The 21,951-nt window shown below is 40.4% G+C and overlaps 1 protein-coding gene across 2 annotated transcripts in view; it reads right to left on the reverse strand.

Annotated features, from left to right (window-relative positions):
- Positions 1 to 8,286, reverse strand: part of dlgap4a (discs, large (Drosophila) homolog-associated protein 4a) — a 69,728-nt gene extending 61,442 nt beyond the window's left edge. The window contains exons 1-5 of one of the 2 annotated variants that reach the window (XM_049462720.1): positions 7,628 to 8,286; positions 6,766 to 7,145; positions 5,113 to 5,370; positions 2,571 to 3,197; positions 199 to 443 (exon numbers count right to left, since the gene is read on the reverse strand). In XM_049462720.1, the coding sequence (XP_049318677.1) occupies positions 199 to 443; positions 2,571 to 3,197; positions 5,113 to 5,370; positions 6,766 to 7,074 (1,439 nt within the window). In that variant the 5' untranslated portion in view covers positions 7,075 to 7,145; positions 7,628 to 8,286. Of the gene's footprint in view, positions 1 to 198; positions 444 to 2,570; positions 3,198 to 5,112; positions 5,374 to 6,765; positions 7,146 to 7,627 lie in introns of both variants that reach the window. The other variant, XM_049462719.1, reaches the window with a different exon arrangement.
- Positions 8,287 to 21,951: the final 13,665 nt, after the last annotated feature.

Raw genomic sequence — 21,951 nt, forward strand, 5'->3', positions numbered from 1 at the left:
CGCTTAGAGTGCTTTATAATCTGGTGTGCCTTATGTATGAAAATAGACCAGAAAATAGACCAGAAAATAGCCGTTATTGATAGTGTGCCTTATGATCCGGTGTGCCTTATAGTGCTAAAAATACGGTAATATTGTAGAACAGACTAGAGTAGACAAACCCTGGCACATTACTGTGATGGAATCTGCAGCCTGACTCACTTGCGTGGTAGTGGGGGTGGCTGCTGCTCGCTGAGGGAATGCTGAGTGGCCTTCAGGTAGCTCTGGCGGCGGGCGGCAGTTTTCGGCGAGGGTTTTGGAGAGGGAGGGCTTTCCGATCCCTCGCTGTCCTCCATGTCCCCCATGGCTTTTACGTAGCTGCCGCTTCTCATCCTTCTGCAGGGGATCTCCCCCGGACCTCCACCACCTCCACGACCCAGCGTCCCACTCCAGTCCCCCAGAGGCACCTGGGAAAAAACACACACATTGGTAACAGTCATAACTTCCCCACTTGCTACACTGCCTCCAGCAGTTCCACAGTAAAATCTATTTCAAATTAATTTACACACAGTAGAGTGTAGTTGAAGCATTGCGTTAACCATGTCTAGAAGGCATCTAGGATGGACACAGTGGAAACTAGTGCTGGGGAATTACAGTTTTAATGCGATTTTCAAAATGGAGAAATTGCGATTTTACATACAGACAGTTTATCTTTTTAAAATCTAAATCGCTACTCATTTCTGAATAGACTAATAGACTAACAAGCGCATATGTTCTAAACATTTCTAAACAACAGTTTGAGGACTGAGCTCATACCAAAAAAAGTTCCAGCACTGTTCCAGTACTTGTGACACAAACACCCAGTGGGATAAAACATATATTTAGCTGAAACAAATCCTACCGTTTCTAAATACTACAGCGTCATCACTTTCCGGTGAGGATCGATCTGTGATTAATTGTGGAAAACAATAACAATGTCTCCTTGAGAGTTTTTTCTGTGACTCGCTTATTGCGTTATTTCTCAATTTTCAGTCACAAACCCGCGTTCTGAAGTATAATCCAGTGTCTGTCAGTGTGACTTTCTCTGGTGTGTGAACACAAGGCTAATGCATGATATGAATGCAATATTTTGAATTATTTGATTCAAAAAACAGTTTTGATTCAAAAGAAATAATTGTTTATTTTTACAAGTAAAACTAGATTTTAACCATTCTTTTGTCATCTGTAGTTTTTTTGAGTAGGGGGTAAGAATCTTTTTTTTTAGGCCATAATAGCATAGCACTAGTGGAAACGTACTGTGGTCAGAAGAATCAGTATTCCACATATTTTTAAGATCCATGGAACTGTAGCCAACCTCCCTGGAAGTGGCCGCAGGAGAAAAATTGATTACGAGTCAAAGAGAGTAAGATAATATGAATGGTAACAAACAGAGCCCAGAAAAACTTTTAAATAGATTAAATGTGAACTTCAAGCTCAAGGAACATCAGTGTCAGATCGTACCATCCATCGTTGTTTGAGCCAAGATGGACTTAATGGGAAATGACCGAAGAGTACACTATTGTTGAAAAAAAAAACATAAAAAAGCCATGGACTGGAATTTCCCAAACTACATGTTGACAAGCCACAAAGCTTCTGGGAGAGTGTCCTATTGACAGATGAGACAAAAATTTAACTTTTTGCCAAAGCACATCAGCTCTATTAAGCATATCAAGAAAAGATTACTGTCTGTACTGTGAAACATGGTGGAGGCTCTGTTATGTTCTGGGCCTGATTTGGTGATTTGTTGATCTGACTATCATCAAGAGATTCTAGAGAGAAATTTGCTGCCCAGTGTCAGAAAGCTTGATCTCAGGTCATGGGTCTTGCAACAGGATAATGACCCAAAACACACAGCTAAAAACACCAAGAATGGCTAAGAGGAAAACAGTGTACTATTACGAAGTGGCCTTCTATGAGCCCTAACCTAAATCCTATTGAGCATCTTCAGCATTGAGCTGAAACATTTGATTGGAGTGATTGACACTCCGAATAATTACAGAGTATAATCGCAGGCTAACTGGCTGGGTAGCGCAGCTAACTGGCAAAAGCTAGCACTGCTAACCACAGCTGGCTATGCTGCTAACCACGGCTGGCTAAGCTGCTAACCTCGGCTGGGTAGTGATTTATAATCCGGTGCGCCTTATAGTCTAAAAAATAGAGTAATAATGACTTTACCCCAACTCCCCAAGTAAATCTAATCCTGCCTGAATAATAGAGCTAAAAATGTATGTACTATATAAAACCTTTTTTGTGATATTACCAAAATGTGATATTAATAATATTTATTAATTATATAGCGCCCTTCTAGAAACCCAAGGATGCTTTACAATTTACACGTTTAAACGTACAACTATTCACACTCAGCCCTCATCCACACACCGGTGAGAAGCGGCAGCCAATAGCACACAGCGTACTCTCAACCGGAAATGACTTACATACATACCACACACTTTACTCATACACACAAGATCAATGCAATTTTAGAGTATCCAATTTACCAGATCAATTTAGAGTATTACATTTTATTTTTTTATGTTTGAACTTTGTTAAGTTACCTGTAGGAAGTTGCAGGCCAGCTCCTGGTGGCAGGACTTGGTCTTAAGTAGCGTCCGGTTAACAGTGGCCGTGCCCTTCTGCAGCACCTGTCTGGCCTGGCTGAGCGTTAGCGTTGACCACGAGCCTCTCTTAACCAATGCGGTATCAATCACGTGACCAGAAACAGGGGGCACCACTGCGCCGACTGAAAGTGTCGCTGTGACCTGGGGCTTCAGGTCCCCGCTGCTCTTAGAGGACTTAAGCGAGTGCGTGGCGATGGTGTTGTAGCCCTGTAACGCGTGGTGCCTGGGTGCCGCCTGGCTATCAGACACGGCCCGGCCCAGAGTCATCATGGTCAGGGGGTTCCGGTAAGCTACGGCCACCGTGCCAGTCGGCGGTGGGCTCGTTGCTTCGTCCTCCAGTGCATCGTCTGAGCTCCAAAATCCAGACAGGTTGGGACGCGGCCGCCGCTTAGTTCCCTCAGTCTTGGCGTGGTCTTTGCTCTTACTGCGACGAGTAGTCTTGTTGCCGTCTGTGCCCTGACCCCCGGCACCTTTGGCGGCTGAACCCTCCAGGGACTGGGACTTGGCGAACAGCTTCTGCACTGAGTGCACCAGGTTGCGGATGCGACCAGGGCTTTCGCTGCGCTGCACAGTAAAAAAAAGAAAAAATATATATTATATGCTGTTTTTGTACTTCTGCTCTGACCTTTATTAGCAGTATTCTTCTTAAAGGTCTCATTCCATATTTTTTTCATAAAATCCAATGTGTACAGCGCCCGTTTTGATTGTGTTCTGTCGAGTTGTGCTGTTTTGTCAAACCATGCTTCCCTGGTGTATATTTAAGGTCTCGGAAAAACGCAGAATCAACCGGAGATCCAATTTAAACCTATACTTACTTATACAAGATAGCTAACGCTAATTAGCTCTGTAAATAATAGAAGCTGTAAGCTCCACCTCGGATCAGGACCGCCTGTGGGAAGTCCCGAGCCGAGGTGGATGAGGCCATGAGCTCAATGGTTGACGTAGACACCCTAACGTCTCTCTGATCGTCTCATTTTTCTGAATATTTTCTTTTCTTAGCTACTGCGGACAAGGGAGGCTGAGAAACAGTTTCATATGCAGCATGCATACATAACTTAGAGAAACCTATTGTATTTCATGAAGAAAAAGGAAAAGTTGATTTTTTGAGCTAAAGGAGACCTTCAATGATTTAAGCAGAATTGATCTGATTTAGCTTTTTACTGTAATTTATCCGTATTTCCAAGCAGGCATAGCACAGACCTTGAAAACTGTGTCTAGCTGCATTTCTACCTCTGTGGTAAATTTTTACGGTGGTAACTATCCATGAGTTTCCTAAAAACCCTGTAAGAAATTACAATGTTCTTGGACATTTTGCCCGGAATTTGGATCAGTGCCTTTTTAGTGCTTAGACAGAAGCCTGGAAAACTGCTTCAGCCAGTCTCAAGTCTACTGGACTGCTCAGAATCAGGTAACTTTCAAGAGACTGTCAGGTGACCTTGGTTTCGAAACGCTAAGTGCAGTTGGGTCATGCAACAAGACAACGACCTAAGGCATGCAAACAAGTCTACTTCACAATGTTTATTAAAAACTATGTGTCAGTTTCTCCAACTGTATTTTTATTTTAACGGGTAATCTCCATTCTGAATGCTGTGTAGCCTCCAGGACTACACTTAATCTCTGTATAGAAAAAAACGGACTTTAAGTCACCTTGTTAAAGTCGTTACTTATAAAGTTGGCCTAATAAAATGGCATGGCAGGACCTGAAATGTGCAGTTTATGGTTTTAGATTTACAAACGCCACCAATCTAGGTCTGCACTAATTACCAACTACAAATAACTCACATATAACTCCAGCTGCTGGGTTTAAATCAAGTTTAGGTCAAGTTGGTCGTACTGGACCACCTTGGTCATGTTATTTGACCAGTCTGACCACTTTGGCCTAGCTGGTTAACCAATATTACCAAAGTGGTTAATCAGCCTGACCAGAACTGCTGGTTGAGAAGCTGGTAGACCTGGTAAACTATTAAACTCAATTGAAAACATGAGCTTAACTGGTCAGTAGCTAAACTGGCCAAACAGCTTGGTCATACTACGCAACTAGCCTGTCAGTGGACATGGTGAACCCGATAATATTCGTCAACCACCTTGATCATTGAGCTGGTCGCCAAAGATGACCAAGGTGGTTTGCTATAGTGTTTAACTGCAGGTTAATCAACCTGATCGTTGGTCTGTTCTGAGTTATTGAGTTATTTTGAGTTATTTTGAGAGAAGAATATATTTACACTGTTATATAAGCTGCACACAGACTACTTTTCATTGTGTCAAAGTGTCATTTTGTCAGTGTTTTCCCATGAAAAGATCTACTTAAATATCTGCAGAAATGTGAGGGGTGTTCTCACTTTTGTGATACTCTGTGTGCTGGCAAGGGGCTTAACTGGTCAACCAGCCTATTCAGAGAGTTTTTCAGCAGAACTGACATCTAACAGTAGGTCAGAAAATCCCTTCTACTCATTGTTTTGCTTGAAAATGTTTTCCTTACAGCGTGTTTGGTGCTGCGGCTGCGCCGGTGGAACTGCAGGGTGCTGAAACCGTCTCGCTGCAGGGGCAGGTGCCGCTCCAGCTGGTCCAACAGGCTGGCGGGAAGCCGGTTCATCTTGGCCGCCGCCGCCGAGGAGATGGTCGCCGTCCCGCTGCTGATCATAGGGGGCGCTGTGAGGCCCAGGCCCAGGCTCATTCCCATAGACATGGAACTGGTGAGAGTGCCGGCACGACTGCCCGTCTGAGCCAGACAGCCCTGCTGCTGAGACCACAGCAACAAGGGGAACAAATTTAGACTCGCTGTACTAAGCATTACACTCTGTTTCAGAATCTCCTGACCCAGTCCTTTGGGGAACAAAAGCCATTTCACATTTTTATTCCATTCCAGCTCCTGCTCCACCCGAGCCAGGTAATGAAGTGCAGATTACCCAGGCAGGTGAATCGATAGAAAAAAAAAAAAGAATAGAATATGTGAAGTCCCAGAGGATTGGGTCTGAAACCAGTCATGTGATTAAAGTTCAGGAGACCAGCTTTGATGTCAAGTGATGGAAAGCCAAATTGGGTCTAATAGTCGGTAGAATTTAATGCAATTTATTTGCCAAAAGAAATTTTATGGCATAGATTTTATGGAACAGATCAGTCCAGTCATATTACGTACAGTATAAGCATGAAGATATTTCACCTCTTTCATGCATGTTTAAAGGGACAGTTCAGCAAAAATTAAATATACACTAATTATCCAGCTGATGGCTCTAAGCAAGGAATGTTTGATAGACCTCTCCATCCACCTAGCTACTCACCTATACCTGCACATTGTAAACAGTCATTTAAGAATATACAGCTCTGTAAAAAAAATAAGAGACAATCTCAGTTTCTGAATCAGTTTATCTGATTTTGCTATTTATAGGTATATGCTTGAATAAAATGAACACTGTTTTTTTTATTCTATAAACTACAAACAACATCTCTCCCATTACAAATATTGTCATTTAGAGCATTTATTTGCAGAAATAACAAAAAAGATGCAGAGCTTTCAGACCTCAAATAATGCAATGAAAGAAACAAGTTCATATTCATGAAGTTTTAAGAGTTCAGAAATCAATATAACCCATTTTTGATCACAGTTTTCATCTTGGCATGTTCTTCTCCACCAGTCTTACACACTGCTTTTGGATAACATTATGCCTTTACTCCTGGTGCAACAATTCAAGCAGTTCAGCTTGGTTTATTGGTTTATGATCATCCATCTTCTTTTTGATTATATTCCAGAGGTTTTCAATGTGGTAAAATCAAAGAAACTCATTATTTTTTTCCAGAGCTGTATATGACATGAAGTACAATGAGGTGAATATTTAAAGATTTTTTTTAATCCATAAAACAAAGAAGTACAGTCTGTCAATGGTGTGGTAAGGTCTCTTACAGTAAGCCCATCTAGTCATGGTGTAATTGGATGGGCAGGACTGCATGAATTATCTTCTGATTGGCTACCAAAACATGATATCAGTGATCTGTTTACATTTTATAGATATGTTGTGAATCAGCAGACCTCCAGCCTTGTTGTGTCACATGATTACAGTCTGCAGCACTTCTTAATTCTGATTTACGATTACTACTATTTCACTAGACATCACACCCACTCCCACAGGACTCTTACCTGTGCGTACTCGCTCTGCTCAGCCTGGGTGGGGAACTGGAAGGTGGGGAAGGTGCTGCTGGTGGTCAGCTGGTTGTTGAGCGGCACCAAACAGTCTGGCTGCAGAGCCATTGGGCTGACTGGGACGGGGCTGGTGGGTGCGAAGTGATGCATGTGGGGATCCAGGGTGCCATAGTGGTTGATGGTGGGAGTGAGCAGGTACGTGGCATGGGGGTCCGGGGTCAGGGGGCATATTGGCTCCTGTGGACCAGCTGTTGGCCCACAGGAGTCCGACAGGTGGCGGCTTCGGTTGGCCCCTAGGCTCTTCATTGTTGCTGTGTAGGTACTGGTCTAGAACATGCTCCCAACTCAGGTGAGTCTAGAGCCTCGGAGGCCGCCCCCTAATGGAAAGAGAGAGAGAGAGAGAAAGAGAGAAAAGAATGTACATTAAACAAAGATTTTCCCACGTTCCCATGTTCTTCTGTTGGGTTCTTCTCTTGATTCACACCGAAAATTGACATTAAGCTCTAGTCAAAGTGCTAAAACATGATGGAACTTCACCTTTTACCAAAGAAAACAATGTTGTTGATACTGGAAAGCAGCACATCACCTCTACAACTCTACTAATTATGCAATTACAGGCACCCAATGAAGCAAAAGCTGGGAGATCAGGGGTCCATGCTAGGCTTGAAGGTAATGCTAGCCAACACTAGCTTTCCTGCATAGACTGTCATCAAGACTGTCATACCTCTATCTTCCAGCAATGTCTGTGCTACAGCATGCTTGTAAAACTGGGAAAAGCACAAATCTAGCAAATATGCAAAGGCCCCTGATGCACAAAAAGAACAAGCTCAACCTTTCAACCCTTATGCATCATACTTACATCACATCCTCCCCAAAGAGCCTTTAACCTCAGCGTAGCAGGGCAGCAGCATCACAGCATCACAGTCTTCCTGAATGTCATTCACATCCTGCATCAGCGAGATTCACCACCTTGCTTCCTCCTCCCTTCCATCGCTCGGCACCCATTGAGCTAGCTGTAATTCATTAACCTCCCTCTCCGAGTGAGCGAGGGACATTTATCTCCGAGGCTGAATTAGCGCTGAGGCTGAATTAGCGCTGATGCTGACGGAATCTTCTGAACCCGTCCCCAGCTGCGATCACGGCCCCATTCACAAAATCAGCGGCATTCTCTCGCAGCCCCCTCCGCTCCAGTCACAAAGAGCCTCTATTAGCATGCTAAACACAGCTAGCGCACTCTCCCCAACCCCCCCAACTCCACGCACACACACAAACACACTCACACACACTCTCCGCCACGGCTGCTGCCGCACCACCTCAATGGAGCTGGAGCGCCACGGCTCCACAATCCGTATGACTCACAGGACCGACGGAGAGCTGAGAGCCTTGTTAACATTCAGCCAGCAGCTGCCTAACCTCCAGATCAATCCCCCCAACGCCGCGCTCAGCGGCTGACATCAACCGCTCCGCCCGGCTGCCGGCTGCCTGTTGCTGCCCCATTCATAGTGTGTCGAAGCCCCACGGCCCGAGGGCACCTGAGGAAAACAGCCAGATAGATGCCATGTCACTGTGACCTTGATGAACCACATTTGGAGATAATCTCACGACAACCTGGAAGTGGATAGTGGACTGAAAAGGTAATGGATTTAAGCCTGGAGAATCAATACGCGTGTGTTTTGTGTCCAAAAGAGATCTTGATCAAAGCCCCTGGACAATTTTCCCCCTCAAGAATATACATTATGACAGCTCAGGCATCAGCAGCCGAAGTCTGAGAGAGGAAACTGGCCATGCTGTCTCTGGGTGCTTATATGGCACTTCTACTGTGATGTTGGTCAGCACAAGCTTCTGTTACCTGATATTGTAATTTATGACCTTTGCACCAGTAAGAGCAGAGTGTGAAGGTTCAATTAGCAGGGTAAGAGCACAGTTTTGCTCAAAATATTGCAATGCACACAACATTATGGGTGACATACCAGAGTTCAAAAGAGGACAAATTGTTGGTGCACGTCTTGCTGGCGCATCTGTGACCAAGGCAGCAAGTCTTTGTGATGTATCAAGAACCACGGTATCCAGGGTAATGTCAGCATACCACCAAGAAGGACAAACCACATCCAACAGGATTAACTGTGGACGCAGGAGGAAGCTGTCTGAAAGGGATGTTCGGGTGCTAACCCGGATTGTATCTAAAAAACATAAAACCACGGCTGCCCAAATCACGGCAGAATTCAATGTGCACCTCAACTCTCCTGCTTCCACCAGAACTGTCCGTCGGAACCATAAATTATTGTGGTCTAAAACCAGGTGTTTCAGTTTCATTGTCCAACCCCTGTATTTTAAATGTGAGGTTTGCACATCGTTGTCATTCTTTATCAGATACTAATTCTCTGCTGGCAGTTCCATCCCTCTGCATCTTCTAATTCTCTAAGTCTTAATACACTAGTGTTTCTGAAGCCTAGCAGTATTTATGTTTGAAGAACTCATCAGCACTAGATGAAGGACCGATCAGCAGGGAGCTCTGGATTCCACTGCTGGCTCCAGTACCAGCACAGCCCCATCATTACCACACACTCACACACACACAGTGCTCCACAAGAATATACTGCAGATGGGAGAACAGTGGTTTTCAGTTTAAATGAAATGTGAAGTGGAAGTGTGGGAATAAAGAGTTTGACTGTTTTCAACACCTTTATGTTTTGAATTAATTAATGTGTAAGAAAGTAAAAACTCTGTGGACTGACGAGACAAACGTTAAACTTTTTTTGGAAGGTTTGTGTCCCATTACATCTGGCATAAAAGTAAAAACACTGCATTTCACAAAATGAACACCACCCCTAGAGTAAAACATGGTGGTGGTAGTGTAATGGTCTGGGGCTGTCTTGATGTTTTAGTATTGCTGTGATAAATGGAAATATGAATTCTTCTGTCTACCAAAAAAATCCTGAAGGAGAATGTCCGACCATCTGTTCGTGACCTTAAGCTGAAACGAGGACAAGGCACCAGGACAATGATCCAAAACACAGCAGCAAGTCCAACTCTAAATGGCTAAAGAAAAACAGAATGAAGACTTTGTAATGGCCTAGTCAAAGTCCTGACCTGAATCCTATTGAGATGTTGTGGCATGACCCTAAAGAGGCGATTCATTCTGGAAAACCCTCCAAAATGAAGAAGCTACAACCATTCTGCAAAGATGAGTGTTCCAAAATTCCTTCACAGAGCTGTGAAAGACTCATTGCAAGTTACCACAAACGCTTGATTGCAGTTGTTGCTGCTAAGGGTGGCAAACACTTTTTCACACAGGGACATTAAGGTTTTGCATTTTGTGTTTACTTGTGTTGTCTTGTGTTGACTAATATGTACATTCGTTTGATGATCTAAAACATGTAGGATTGGCAAAGACAGCAAGTCTTTGTGATGCATCAAGAGCCATGGTATCCAGGGTAATGGCAGCATACCACCAAGAAGGACCAGCCACATCCAACAGGATTAACTGTGGACGCAAGAAGAAGCTGTCTGAAAGGGATGTTCGGGTGCTAACCCGGATTGTATCCAAAAAACAAAATAAAGACTTTGTAATGGCCTAGTCAAAGTCCTGACCTGAATCCTATTGAGATGTTGTGGCATGACCTTAAAGAGGTGGTTCATGCTGGAAAACCCTCCAAAATGAAGAAGCTACAACCATTCTGCAAAGATGAGTGTTCCAAAATTCCTCCACAGTGCTGTGAAAGACTGACTGCACTCAAACGCTTGATTGCAGTTTTTGCTGCTAAGGGTGACAAACACTTTTTCACACAGGGAGATTTAGATTTTGCATTTTGTGTTTACTTGTGTTGTCTTGTGTTGACTAATATGTACATTCGTTTGATGATCTAAATCATGTAGGATTGGCAAACTTGCAAAAAAATAAGAAATCATGAAGAGGCAAACACTTTTTCACACCACTATCTATTAGGCCGTTGTTGCTCCTGTATAAATCTAACAAAGTAACTTCAGACACCAAACACGCCTCAGTTTGAGGTAAGAGATAAAATGAGCCGGTCTGATTTGCAAAGTACTCTTGTACAGGCACGACAGAGTTCTCATTCTGATCGCTCGGCAGCTTCATTGCCATGCATTGAGGATAATTATCTTACCAACAGTATCTGTAATTCTTAAGGAGGCTTGCAGGAAAGCACATCATTTTAGAAGTGTTCAAATTAACACTTGTAGCTAACGCTCACTGTTTCTCAATCAACTTCTAAAAGCTCCGACAGGACCCAGAAGAACGCTTTGTTGAGTTTTGAATTCACGTATTTAACCTTTGTTTCTAACCAAAAACAGCAGCGCAAATTAACACCAGTGACTCTTGTGCAAGCAGATTGTCTCTAATCACTTGTAATCATGCAAATGATTTTAGAAGGGGATTATAACATCTCTAACAAACTGCAGGCCGCATCTGTACGGAGGTTGTTTTGGAAAAGCGCTTTGATCTTGATGCAGACAATCTACTAAATCTACACTAAAAATGTAATACCTAACTTAAATAAATGAGTTAACTTTACTGAGTTACAGTTAAGAAAGTGTTCTTCTTAGTTGTTATTAAGTTTCTGTTAATTGCAGGGTAGAACAATGGTGTCACTTATTGTTCAACTTAAATATTATTAGACTGCGATGTGAGCATGTCCAGTATTAGTAATCAGTTTCCCGCTACAAACTGTACTGGCGGCCATATTGTTTAGTCTCATACTAGTTTCAACTGAGCTGTTTTAGATAAATATGTTATTCTTTTATCTTGCACAACAATAACAACAAGAAAAACTGTAGCATCAAATTTTCCCAAACTTAAAGATCTAATTCCATCGTTTTTTCATTCATTTTAAAATGTCTAGTCATGGACTCTAGTAAGAATGAATGACGTGTAAGCTGTTTTTTGTGAAAAATAAAAATTATCCGGTGATCCGTTATAACGCTGCTTTAGTCCGGTGGAGGAGTTTGGGAGGATTTCAGCTCTTGCTCATGAATATTCATACATGCAAACGTATCACCTCTAATTGGCTAACAGCACTGCGACACCTGGAGGCACGGACCAGACGAACAACAGTTAGAAACGTTTTAAAATAAAGACATTTTTACACTAATAACAGTCTTTTCAATGTAATATGTTACTTCACAACATGTGTAATGCCCTGCTAAGTACAGTTCAGCCACTGATCTAGTCTTAGAGTCTCTGTAAAACGCGAGATCCCCCGGAGATCCTTTGAAAACCTATATAAACACAAAGGAATGGATAGTGCAGGTCCAGACTAGTGTAAACAGAACTATTTTAAACATACACTTACCTATCTCAATTGTACTTGGCTGGTGGTGTTCCAAAGACAAATTATAACCATGTGTTCCTTAGCTCTGAATTACTGGGCAAAGTATAAAACCTGATGTTATTTGCGCAAATAACACAGGAACAAACTGCCATGTTCGTTTTGCCTGTAGCCAAGGTGGGTGAGGTCATAACTCACAGATCGATGTAGACATGGTGCTTTTCCTGATCGACTAGTTTTTCTAAATATTTTTTTAATAGCTACTGAAGACAATGGGGGTTAGGAAACAGTTTCATGCAGTATCATATACAACTCAGAGAGACCTACTGTATAGTATTTCACTGAGAACAAGAAAAAATGGATTTTAGTTGAAGGACACCTTTAAAATGTAATGCTCATCAGTTTTGTTAAGGCATTTTGCTGAATCAACTTGATACATATAGTAATTTAAACGTTACAATTACATTTTACAGTGTAAGGTGTTTCTCATGTTTGAGACACTTTTGAGTCAAAATGTTCCATCTTCTTGCACACTGGGTGTGTCCTTCTGTCACTGACACTCACTGTTAGTGTGAAGTAATTTTCCCAGGGCTACCTCTTTTAAGGCATGTATTTATTTGTAACATATTACTTTCCATTGTTGATGCCTCATAGATGTTTAACTAATTGTTTAATAAATGTAAATACATTCTCAGTTGAATGTTAATTCATCTTTAGTAACTTTAATCTAACCTTATATCAACCTTAACCTTTAGAATTTAGAATCATTTAGCATTTAGAATCATGTACATCCAGTTGAGAGTTCAGTTGCATTTAATAGATATTTAGTTTAATGTTAGTTGAAGGTGAGTATCTATAAGGCATCCATATTGGACCATCCAAATAAAGTGATACCCATTTATTTTTTACAAAATGGTTGACTGGTCTTAGTGTTGTAGGCTATAAGAGCAAGTTAAGACTTAGTTATCTCATTAGTGTTCACTAATTCACCATTGTACTCATTGAGAAAGGTGGTACATGTTTCATGCATTTAGAGAGGTTGAGTTGATCTAATTCACAGTGTTATTATTTTAATTGTGAATTTAAGTGATGTCAGCTAACTTAGAGTGCATTATACTTGACATGATTTAGTTGTTTGAAAAAGTATTTCTGATAAATGTACATCTGAAATACATTAAGATGTTTAAACTCACACTATTGGTAAACATCTATTTTCTGGTCTATTTTCTTACATAAGGTGCACTGGATTATAAGGCACATTATGCAACACTAGTAAATTACAGGGGCGATGTCATGTTTTCCTTTTAATTCATCAGGTCTGTAATATTTAAAAAATATATATTTTACAGTCAAACGAGCGCTGGATATTAATCTACACAGATTTATCTCCTAAAAACTGTTTATTTGTGTGAGTAAAGCACATCTATTTATCACCAGTATGCTGCATAATTGTGTGCTGCATAATTAGCATTAGCATAGTTAGCGGCTAATACCACAAAACAGCGCTACACTGAGGAACTCTGAGTGTTTTGGTAAACCAGGGCGATATGAGCTAGCGGTTCGTTCCATGTAGCTTGTTTTAACACAGTAAACGTGCAGATTACAGTCTGATATACTCACCTCTGAACAGCGAAAGTGCTAGCGCTTACCACGGTTAGTGGCTAATGCTGATACAGCAGCGCTAGCCAGGGTTAGCAGCAGACTACAGACCAATAATACTCACCTCTGAATGGCGAAAGAGATGTTAATACTCCTGGGGAACTAAACTGAAACTGCTGTATAAAGCTGCACTTTAACAGAGTGTTTTTACTGTTCCTTAAAACCTGACTGATAAAACTCATAGTGTTGCATAAGGTGCACCGGATTATAAGTTTTACTGACGTTTTTTGAGAAAATTTAAGGATTTTAAGTGCACTTTACAGTGCAAAAAGTACGATAAACTGTGGCAAAAAGCAAATTTCTAATAATATTACATATAAGTAAAGTTAACTAATTACATTTTACACTGTCTCTTCCTGTCCACTGTAAAATAAGTTTCTTATTTTCTGTTTTTTTTTAGTTTACTACATAATTTGAACACACAAACTGTTCCCTACACTAACTTACACTCTTTTGTAAATTACCTGTTTTGGAGATACATGCTTTTCATTGGACAGCAATGATATGCTGTTTGCTGTGGGATATGTTCTTATGCAAGCGGTTCTACTGTTTAATAACCTCAAGAAATGGGTTGCCAGCTCTCCATATTTTTACCCTCAGCCCTCTCTCCTCCTCCAGGACAAACAGACTCTTTGGCCATCTGCCTGTCATGTCCTCAAGTGCAGAAGGTCCTACATTTCGCCTCCAGCCAATGCCATCCGTATCTGTCCTGCTAACATGTACCCCGCAATTGCCAAGGTGACCACAAAGGGGGGCTAGAGAGTTGGCTCAAAGTCCACAGCATGGTGGAGGGGGGTCTTAACTGTACTGGAGCTCATTAAAACGTTGTGGAGTTGACAGTGGCGCTCAGCAAATGAAGGGAGGAACTGAAGCGCACCATCTGCAGCGGGGCTTTATATAGAGCTTATCCCTCCCTGGAGGTGCCTAAAGCTCCACACGCATGCGACTGACTTTAAGAAGTCATTAAGGGCCCTGAGACGTGCCGCAGGGCCGCGTTTAACAAAGCAAACGCGAATGGCAATTGTACGCTAAAGAGCTAAGGAGCTCTCTGTCTTAGCATAGCCACGCCAAGAAAGCAGAGAATGTGAAAATCTGCATTTTTTTTTTATCAGTCGTGCTGAAACTGTACAATAACTGCAATTCAGAACCATAACTATCCTCATATTACATCTCCCAGCTCAGAAAACTGCTGTTAAACACAATACCATTATGTAAATAATAAAAGCTAACATAGTTACAGCCCAGGAAACAGGCAACATTAAAGATAGCTTTGTTTCAAAAATGTTTAAAACGTTACAGCAGAAGTGATGAACTCATTTTTACTGAGGGCCACATCGGCATAATGGACAGATGTAACTTATAAATGAAACAAAATGTAACCAAATGTAATATAAAATGAATATAACTACTTTTTAATGTTTTAATATTGTTTTTAATATTTAATTTAAAAATTACAGTTGCATGGAATGCAATGAAATCCACAAATGTTATAAAAACTAACATCAAACACAAGTTATAATAGTAACTTTGATCAAAAGGTTTGACATACTAAAAAGAGGCTTAATTAGTATAAATTCAAAAACTGTGAGCTGCTAAGAACATGTGACAGATGTAGCATTTCACAAAAAAAAATGACTGCAACAGTCTTGCATAAAACTAATGAGATGCTTTTATTACAATAATCATTTGTCTGCAAAATTACGGCAGCGTTTCCACATCAATGACTACTCTGCCGTGTAGTGGCGGTAAGCCGTAATTTCGCAGGTAACACAATCGACATGCATTGTGGGAAATGTAGTTTTTGAAAAGCTCGCTTTTGACCTATTCGTTTTTAGACACTAAGATTTTTCGAGCTCTCGCAGGCCACAAAAAAAAAAAAACATGGCGGGCCACATTTGGAGTTTGAAACATATCCGTTACAGGAATAATGTTCCAGGAACATTCTGAACATGTCTGCCATAATAAGGTTTTGCATCACAACGTATATGAAACGTTAAATGTAACATTCTCAAAACTAAACATGAAAAAATGTACACAAATGACATGCAGCAACTTTTACCAGAACTTTTAAAAATGTAGTACCACTTTAAAATAAGACTACATTTATAAAGGGTTTATAAATGGGTTTACAATTAGTTTATTTATGGTTACAAATTAGGTTGTAAATGCCTTAAAAATCATTAATAATCAGTTATAACACAAGTAGAAAGGGCAACAATATAGATGGCTGAGGGTTTACTATTTGGCAAACAACAGGTCACTGTTGCCCTTTCTACGTATGTGTTATAACTGATTATTAATCATTTTTAAGGCATTTACAACCTAATTAGTAACCATTAATAAACCAATTGTAAACCATTTATAAATCCTTTATAAAGGTAGTCTTATTTTAAAGTGCTACCAAAAATGTTACATAAAAACATGCAGAAAACTTTATAGAGTGAACATTCTACGAACATTAAATGTAGCATTCAGAAAAAATTCTACCAGCCAAAAATTGTCAGCTTGGAGATATCATTACATAATCATCTCATTCAGCATTTCAATGTTTATGAACAGTTGAATTGTCCTTTAGTCATCATATTAAGGTTGGTACAATGTTGAATTATATTTTGTGTTATATATATAATGTTTACTTTTCATTCGACACTCTTAAATATCTCAGTTCTTCAGTAATTCAGTAAAGAAAGTGGTTCTGTATAGAAGCATTAAAAAAATCAAGGGGAAAAAGTTCTTCAGATTTAAACAGAAGTAACACAACTCAATATCTGTTGTTGTTTTCCATTTTTAACAAATTAATGTAGATATTTGATAGTGGTCTTAAGAACAAAACACAATTGAATGCTAAGAAAATGCTAATAATGATTATAAAATGGTATAAAAAGGTTTGGGCATTCCTGAAAATTTTCATGATTTTCCTTTATAAATCATTGGCTCTACGGATCAGCAATTGTAGTGAAATATATAATTTGGCAGACAACCATAGTGATATTTTAGAGGTAAAATGAAGGTTATAACATTTACATGAATACATTGCTATTATAAAAGTAGTGGGTGTATCAAAAATCAATATTTGGTGGATTAAACCTGGTTTTTAATCACAGTTTTCATGCATCTCCAGTCTTACACACTGCTTTTGGATAACTTTATGCCTTTACTCCTGGTGCAAAAATTCAAGCAGTTAAGCTTGGTGTGATGGCTTGTGATCATCTATCTTCCTCTTTATTTTATTCCAGAGGTTTTTAATTGAGTAAAATAAAAAAAACTCATAACTTGTAAGTGGTCTCTTATTTTTTTCCAAAGCTGTATATATAGGATAACTTCAGATAACAGTCTGTGGTTAGTAGAACATTTTCTGAAAATTACTGGTAACATTCTTAGAATGTTCAGTCTCTCAAATTTTCTGGATGTTCTTAGAGTGCATTTATGTAACTTTTTTAACATTTTAATTTAAATCTTTACTTTAGTGAACGTTTTCATAATGTTAATACAGTCATATGAAAAAGTTTGGGCACCCCTATTAATCTTAATCATTTTTAGTTCTAAATATTTGGGTGTTTGCAACAGCCATTTCAGTTTGATATATCTAATAACTGATGGACACAGTAATATTTCAGGATTGAAATGAGGTTTATTGTACTAGCAGAAAATGTGCAATATGCATTAAACCAAAATTTGACCGGTGCAAAAGTATGGGCACCCTTATCATTTTATTGATTTGAAAACTCCTAACTACTTTTTACAAACAGAGTCGCCTGAGGTGTGCTTTTGCTTTTGCATACCTCAGGCGACTCTGTTTGTAAAAAGTAGTTAGGAGTTTTCCTAACTACTTTTTACTGACTTACTGAAGCACAAAATTGGTTTGGTAACCTCATTGAGCTTTGAACTTCATATGCAGGTGTATCCAATCATGAGAAAAGGTATTTAAGGTGGCCAATTGCAAGTTGTTCTCCTATTTAAATCTCCTCTGAAGAGTGGCATCATGGGCTCATCAAAACAACTCTCAAATGATCTAAAAACAAAGATTGTTCAGCATAGTTGTTCAGGGGAAGGATACAAAAAGTTGTCTCAGAGATTTAACCTGTCAGTTTCCACTGTGAGGAACATAGTAAGGAAATGGAAGAGCACAGGGACAGTTCTTGTTAAGCCCAGAAGTGTCAGGCCAAGAAAAATATCAGAAAGGCAGAGAAGAAGAATGGTGAGAACAGTCAAGGACAATCCACAGACCACCTCCAAAGAGCTGCAGCATCATCTTGCTGCAGATGGTGTCACTGTGCATCGGTCAACAATACAGCGCACTTTGCACAAGGAGAAGCTGTATGGGAGAGTGATGCGAAAGAAGCCATTTCTGCAAGCACGCCACAAACAGAGTCGCCTGAGGTATGCAAAAGCAAAAGCACACCTCAGGCGACTCTGTTTGTAAAAAGTAGTTAGGAGTTTTCAAATCAATAAAATGATAAGGGTGCCCATACTTTTGCACCGGTCAAATCTTGGTTTAATGCATATTGCACATTTTCTGTTAGTTAGATATATCAAACTGAAATGGCTGTTGCAAACACCCAAATATTTAGAACTAAAAATGATTAAGATTAATAGGGGTGCCCAAACTTTTTCATATGACTGTACTTGTCTAGCTGGGGACTTTCTAATGGAAACATTCCAATGACATTTTGATGAAAACCTTTATAATGTTCATAATAATCACCCTCATAATATTGTCTATATCTAATTGTCTGATCCAAGCGTATTTACTGTTGGTGCAAATTCTAAACTGTTTAAAAAACTAGGTGACGAAGCCAGACAACAGGCCATGACACTGTATAGCGCTGTAGTAGTAGTAGTGGTACTTTGCTTCCTTATTAGCTGGTCCTGGATAGATGGAGATCTTTAGCTTATCGTAATGAGGATAAGCTAAATTAGCATGCAGGGTGAGCAGGGCTGATTCTAGATCACTAGCAATTATTATAAGAAGATGATGAAAGCTAAGCGCTGGAGCGTTATGGGTTAGGACATAAATAAATCAAATAAGTAAGTAAATAAATAAATAAAGAGCTCAGGACCAATTCAATCTTCTGGAGGAGATGATCCACGCTGCCAGCGTTTGCTCAGTGCTAATACTCGTGACTCTTGACTAGACTTCTCCTAGTCACATTAAACCTTAAACTTTTGCTCTTTTTTCGCAGCCGCCGAGCAAGTTCTAATCCTCGCTGCACACGAAGCCGCCTGATTCATAACACATTCTCTCATGCCCCTCTCGCTCAGCCTGAAGCTAAAACCTAGACCTTAATCCCCGAGGCTCAGAGAAAAAGGACACCAAAAAAATCTTTCTTCCCCTTTCTTAACATTAAAGATGCATTTTATATTGTTGGCAGGGCTTCCAGAATGTGGTTGTTCCATTTAAATAAAACACTCTAATCCAATGATGCTTTCATAATCGTCAGAAATGCAACTTGTGTGTATCTGTGACATGTATAATACAACTAAAAAGAAAAAGAAAAAGGGCGATACAAAAGCCGAATTTCTCCTGAAAAGCTTTAAACTGCATCCTGCCTGCTGACAATACAGCAAATAACATTAAAGGTGCTATATACAATTCCAATCCAATATACTTTTTGTAAAATTCAGGGAATGTTTGCTCATAGTTCACTAGCTCTATCGTCTGTTTGCTCCCTGAAAAAAAAAACAGGTCTGTTGTTCATACTCAGCCTTGGTGCTGTAAACGGGGAGCAAACTAAAAATGGCATGGACCAAAAAAAATAGTGCTTAGATCCGTCCCAAAATATTCAGCCCGACCTGGCCCAAGCCCTTCCCGCCCCATACACTGTCATTTTGAGCCCAAACTCGAGCCCGAATTAAACCAGACAATTTTTTTGGATAACTTTATGCCTTTACTCCTGGTGCAAAAAATTCAAGCAGTTCAGCTTGGTTTGATGGCTTGTGATCATTTATTTTATTCCAGAGGTTTTCAATTTAGTAAAAGTATTTTTTTCCAGAGCTGTATATATATAGGACAACTTCAGATAACAATCTGTGGTTAGTAGAACATTTTCTGTGCTGGACCACAGTGTCCATTTTTAACCATAATGTGGTTTGTTTTAATGATGTGAATTGTTCCTAATTTCATCCCTGACCAACGCAAGATGAGGTCTAAAGCACCTGACTTAAAGTGGACAGTTGAGATTCTGCTATTCATCTAGTTTTTAACCAATCACCAGTTCAGACGAATAATCCACCAGTTCTACCGAGGAAACATGCCCACGCTTTCCAAGATTAAGAACCAGAAATGCTAACCAACCAATCCAATTAACCAGACCACACTGTTACAATCTCTATTGGTGGGCAGGGTCCCATTCAGAACAGCGATAGTCCAGCAATCACTGAACATGACTGTTAATCTAAAGGGAGAGAATCTGAATTGAGGGGATGACGCCCTTCTATTGTCAGTGTAATTGGATTTGTGCTGAAAATATTCTCTTGGGAAAGGCTCTTAACCCCTGACCATGTCGGAGCGACAGCCTCTGAAACAGACTAAATGAAAGTCTCGCTGCAAGAATTGTCTGTTAACAGCTTTACTCAGTTTCCCTCTTACACCAAATTCAATCATTCACCCAAGATCTCGCTGTTGTTTCTGTTTTTTCGCAAGGTTTTGTGCTGAAGCCACGTGGCTAAAATAGCTAATGTAGTGTCATACTTAAGCAATAGAACACGAGAGGGTCACGGCTGTGATTCGGTCGTTGGCACGAGCCGAAGGCGAGTTAAAACTGTTATACAACAATTACTTTTTTGAAGAAATTCAAAATGAATATGCTTTAACATGGAAAACTGTGCCTTCCGCCAAAAAGTAGTTCCACCACAACTGTAACAGAACTGAAACTTAACTACAAAACGGTGTATGGTTCATACAGACTCAGTGATGTCAGTAACGCGTTACTCTAATCTGACCCTTTTTTTCAGTAACGAGTAATCTAACGCGTTACTATTTCCAATCCAGTAATCAGATTAAAGTTACTTATTTAAGTCACTGTGCGTTACTCTCTCTCTCTCTCTCTCTCTCTCTCTCTCTCCACCTCATCTCCTCCACACACACACACACACACACCGCTCCCTTACCCATTCCCCCTCCGCTTTTCCCCAATCACACGCGTCTCGCTTTCTCCCCTGTCTCTCTCTCTCGCGCGCTCGGCGTGTCTTTAGTTTCCGCCCGTTTTCGTTTTTCGCCAGTTCTCGGGCTCCTTTATAAAGGCGTTTTTTTTGCGGCCGCGTCCCAATTCACTAGCCAGGGCAGCGGTCTGCCACAAATTTGATTGGCAGAGGAGAGCATTTAAAGATTTTACACCACACGTGATTGGAAGTTCGCTGTGGCGCAGAGCGCACAATACCGTAAAGACAAGAAAAGTTCCGGTGCTTTAAATGAACACTGTCAGAATTAAATCCTTCTCAGTAGTTGGGTCCGGTATGGGTCCGTATTGGACAACGTCTGGGTCCTGACCCGGACCGCAGTCTGCAAATATGTGATCCCTGGTCTAGACCATATTGTGGCGTGGAAGAGGAAAGAGGACTCGTGGAACTCATTGCAAGTACTCAACAGCTCTTTATTAAACAGGCTTGCCACTCACTTATAGCCTTTAACAAGGCTAGGAGAGCAAAACCCAACTGCTCACACAGCATAAACAGCCCTAAGGTCACTAAACCAACTAGGAATCTACCGGATGGTAGATTCAGAGTGGTGCCCACCACTCTGCATAACCCCACCTAAAAGGGAGGCCCCACACCTGACATCCACTCACACACAGACACACGGAGGCGGGCACACAGAGACAGGCACACAGCAGCCACACACACACACACACACAGACGCCACAATATACACGGTTCTGTTTTATAAAACCACTCCTTGCTGCCCTGCAGAGAACAACAGGTTCAATGTTCAGTTTTACAGTGTTAAATGTCAGGTCAAGAAAGATTTTCTTTATTTTATATATTTTTTATAAAAACAAGTATTTATGTTTAGTAAAATCAAGAAAGACCATATTTTATTTTTTATAAAAAAAAAATATTTATGTTAAGTTAATTTTTTTATTTTTATAAAAAAAACGTATTTTTTTAGGAAATAGTTCAACTTAATAGAGATAAATTGTTGCTGTTAAAAATGCATTTTCCAATAAAGGGAGTATTGGCAAAACTGGATATAATGTTTATGTTAAGGCGGCGGGAGGTGGTGTCTGCAGCTGCTGAA

The sequence above is a fragment of the Astyanax mexicanus genome, chromosome 13 (genome assembly GCF_023375975.1).
Source record: "Astyanax mexicanus isolate ESR-SI-001 chromosome 13, AstMex3_surface, whole genome shotgun sequence".
Classification (NCBI taxonomy): domain Eukaryota; kingdom Metazoa; phylum Chordata; class Actinopteri; order Characiformes; family Acestrorhamphidae; genus Astyanax; species Astyanax mexicanus.